At 29.6% G+C, this 3791-nt stretch overlaps 1 protein-coding gene across 1 annotated transcript; it reads right to left on the reverse strand.

Moving 5' to 3' along the window:
* Positions 1-811: 811 nt before the first annotated feature.
* Positions 812-2272, reverse strand: LOC130897041 (6-phosphogluconolactonase). Its single transcript, XM_057805536.1, has 4 exons — positions 1857-2272; positions 1490-1696; positions 1104-1387; positions 812-978 (listed from the first exon to the last, which is right to left on the reverse strand). Exons 1-4 carry the CDS (start codon positions 1972-1974, stop codon positions 874-876), a joined length of 714 nt encoding a protein of 237 aa, XP_057661519.1. The 5' UTR covers positions 1975-2272; the 3' UTR covers positions 812-873.
* Between the last annotated feature and the right edge of the window lie 1519 nt (positions 2273-3791).

Here is a 3791-nt window from a genome sequence, read left to right on the forward strand (position 1 = left end):
TCCGTTTATTTATTTACCTCCCAAAAATTCAAACTCTACTAGAAAAGCTTTTATCACAGCTACATACTTGCCAAATAACGAAATAAACTGATTCAGGTTCTAATAACATAAAAAAATTAAAATTCAGCGTACCAGATGTCACTGTCTACTCTTTCGCAGAGTTATTCCAGCATTTTTTGCTCTTCTGGTATTCTGCCCAAAGATCTTCACTGTCTTCTGAGGAATTAATTTGGTGGTTCCTAGTATAAAGCCTTCCTATTCTAATAAATTGCCTACAGAAGTCAAATGTTTCTGGATTCCACAAGCAGAATGTAGATTTTCATCAGAAATGCTTTTTCTTTTAGAGTACTCTGTTAGTAGGGATAAATCTTCAACTTGAACACAAAGTAGAGGTCGACATCGGAGAAGGAACAGGCATTAGACCTATTATGGAAGAACGAAGGCACTTCATTATGTTTTTAAGTTTTGTTCTAAACTCCTTATGTATGTTTTTTGTTAAAAACTCTGTATTTCCAACAATTATGCTAAAAATAAATACACAAATTCTTTGTTCGTTACGTTCTATCTAATTTGACATCACACAAAATTTTTTGTTTAATAACATTTTGATTTGTTTAATAAAGGAACTGATATATTTGATATCATACCTGCCTTTAGTTTGATGCCTTATATCATTTCAAAATCATAATCATTTACTGCTACAAATTCAAACTTCCTTCAGTTTCTGTTTTTTTTTTTTATTCAACTTTACCAAATGAGGACTAGGGATATCCAGAATTTAATAGCAATTGAAAGGAGCAATAGTAAAAAGGACAATATAACAAAATATTTATTTTAATCTAACTTTTAATTCTAGAAAAAATAATAAAACCCTTATAGATGTGAATCAGCAGCTTCCTTATCAACTATCCAATAAAGATTTCCTGAATGAGGATTTACTTTAGTTGCTGGAAGATCTTCTTTATCCACCAAAACTTTCTAAATAAAAAATTTGAAAATTAACGTATGAGTAATGAAAAGGTTAATAAAAAATATTTTCAAATTTTTGTTGTAAAAAATATTTCTAACTAATACCTCAAGAAAAGATTGAATTATGTATTTACCTTAATCATATGAGCTTTTTCTTTGCCTGAAGTCGCAAATACACAAACTCTGGCATTATTAAGAACAGGAAATGTCATAGTTACTCGGCTCGGCGGTGGTTTAGGAGAGTCTGTGATAGGAGCAATCCATTTATCAGTTACAGTCAATAATTTATGCCCTGGAAATAGAGAACAAGTATGTCCATCTGGTCCCATACCCAGGAGAAGCATATCAAACCGAGGTACGTCGGATGTAGGGAAAAATTGTTTCACTTTGTTAGCATAATCAACGGCTGCTTCTTCAGCTAAGAAAATATAGTTAATTCTATTATATTTTATCAAGAATTTAATTTGAGTTAAAAAATTGTTTTTGTTAGATATAATGTGATTAATATGTATGTACCTACCTGATACACCTTGTTTGATTTGAATAAATTGATTTTCCTTTAAATCAACTGCACCTGAATCAATGAATGCTTTTTTATACACTCCAAATGTAGATTCCGGATCACTTACAGGAACAACTCTTTCATCACAAAAGAAAATTCTCCATTTTGAGAAGTCGGTCTTGATTTTTGGTAACGCAGTTGTAAGAAAATTAACAAGCGATCCACCTAAAAATTTTCTGCGTTGGGGTATACAATATAGTTTTTATACACTGTTCAAAGTTGTATAATACCGCTTTTCGAAATTTCATTTCAAGATATTAAAAATTATCAGACATCACTTCAAGGAGTTGCGATAAAGTTTTTTATATTTTGAACAAAAACTCACCGGAAAATCCTATTAAAAATATTCCATTTTTTTTAATACTATTCTTGGCTGTTTCTTCAATGAGTTTGCCGAGTTCTTCTATAACTTTATCTTTATTATTAACTACTAATATCGTCATTTTCAATACAGCTCTAAACAACCACCTGTTGCCTAGCAAGTAATATATTGATATCAGAGGTTAACTTTCCTTGATTATATTTTGACAACTCATGCTTGATCATGATAATTATAAATTCACCGAGTGTACATAATAGAGTTTGTATACGACATTAAGTTTTTATATCTATACTATTACACCTTTATTTTACTTAATTTGAAATTAAAAAAAAATAAATATTTGAAGGTATAAAAATCCCTGAAAACATCCCATGCTACATTTTACCCTTAAATTTGGAGGAAAAGCCCCTAAGTTGGGAACCCTGGCTGTACAATTTATAACAACATTAAATTATCAAGTTTTGTGTCAAATCCGCCAACTTAATATATAGTTATGCTGGTAGATTTATGTAGGACTATGAACTTTAATTACAATAAAGATTCATCTGTATGGAACTATAAAATAGGTGGGTTTGTGCTCTTTACCTCTCCCTCTATAATCAGAACAAATAACATTGTAGTGAACTATCTAAATATGAAAAGTCTGTGACCGGAAAGCCTCTTGATTTGTGGTGACCTCTATCCGTCACACTTAAAATTTATTGGACAAAGTATTGCACAGGAACAATCAAGTTGATGCGAACCAAATATTACTCACATCAATAATTTCACTTTAGTACATCACGGGATGAAAACATCATCCTTCAAATTTTCCACCAAACTGAATAAATGCGTCAATTTTATTGCATTTTATATAAATGAATTCAGATAGAATTTTATTAGCAATTTTATTAGCTTTTATATTTATTTCTTTGAAGAAATTTAATATATAATATATATAAAAATTATTTGATTCGTCTGCGTCATTCGAAAACTTATTTCCGTCATATTTTGTATTGTCTTTGTAAGTACTAATATGTCACTAATAGCCGAGACACCAATTCAATTATTCACATGTCTAGTTCATTCTTTTCAGTCTTTTAGGATTGTCATCGAGAATTGGAAACTTTTTTTCTGAGAAAGGAGGTGAACACCAATAATGGATTAGGTAGTTAATAAGATGTATTCTTCGGTACCTAGTGTCCATAAATTTAGACGCAGTTTCCACAAAATGTCCTGTTTCTGTTTAGTGAGGACTATTGGGAATTTGCAGTTAAAGATATCAAATGTCAATCGTGATTGATTCAGAGTACATTCGATTAGAAAGGTCAGTAGGGATTATTGAGGTAGAAAATGTTACGCTCGCAACCTTGAGAGCTTTTTACTGTAACTTTCAAAACTATTGAGCTTTAATTTAATACTATATAATAATGGTATTAATATCGTATAACGATTTTTGTTACATGGAATTTTAACGTGGGCCATAAATGCCAGACAATGTATGTGAAAGAAAAAAGTATAATCAGTGTATCACCATTTTTATTTAAGCAAATTATTGAATTAGTGTTTAAAAGTGGGGTTCATCCTATTTTGATCATAGAAAATCGAAAAATTAATATTTCCTATATTTTTTTTCACATTTTGTTAATTTTTTCGGAAAATTTAAGAAATAAAGTTTGGAGACTAAAATTTCAATGCTTCTTTGATTGATAAAATAAATAGAAATGATATTATTGAATTAACTATCATTTTTATTAACAATAAACAATTTTTTATAGATTAATCATCGTGAAATTCACCCGGCGTTATATATAAAACATGAAGTAAATACTAGCCTAACCTAAAAAAATTCAAAAACATTAATTTTTTGATTTTTTATATTCTAAAATAGAGTGAGAGATCCCACTTCCAAATAACCGAATATTGTAACTGGTTGCAGAGGTATAAAACTCTTTTTCC

The sequence above is a fragment of the Diorhabda carinulata genome, chromosome 8 (assembly GCF_026250575.1).
Source record: "Diorhabda carinulata isolate Delta chromosome 8, icDioCari1.1, whole genome shotgun sequence".
In the NCBI taxonomy this organism is placed as follows: domain Eukaryota; kingdom Metazoa; phylum Arthropoda; class Insecta; order Coleoptera; family Chrysomelidae; genus Diorhabda; species Diorhabda carinulata.

What these genes read in the sequence shown, in the direction of transcription:
- LOC130897041 (XM_057805536.1), bottom strand. Translation starts at nt 1,974, where the DNA reads ATGACGATATTAGTAGTTAATAATAAAGATAAAGTTATAGAAGAACTC. An exon ending in ATTTTTAATAGGATTTTCCG is followed by an intron (nt 1,697 to 1,856) that starts GTGAGTTTTTGT and finishes GAAAATTTTTAG; the next exon opens with GTGGATCGCTTGTTAATTTT. An exon ending in AAAAAGCTCATATGATTAAG is followed by an intron (nt 979 to 1,103) that starts GTAAATACATAA and finishes TTTTTTATTTAG; the next exon opens with AAAGTTTTGGTGGATAAAGA.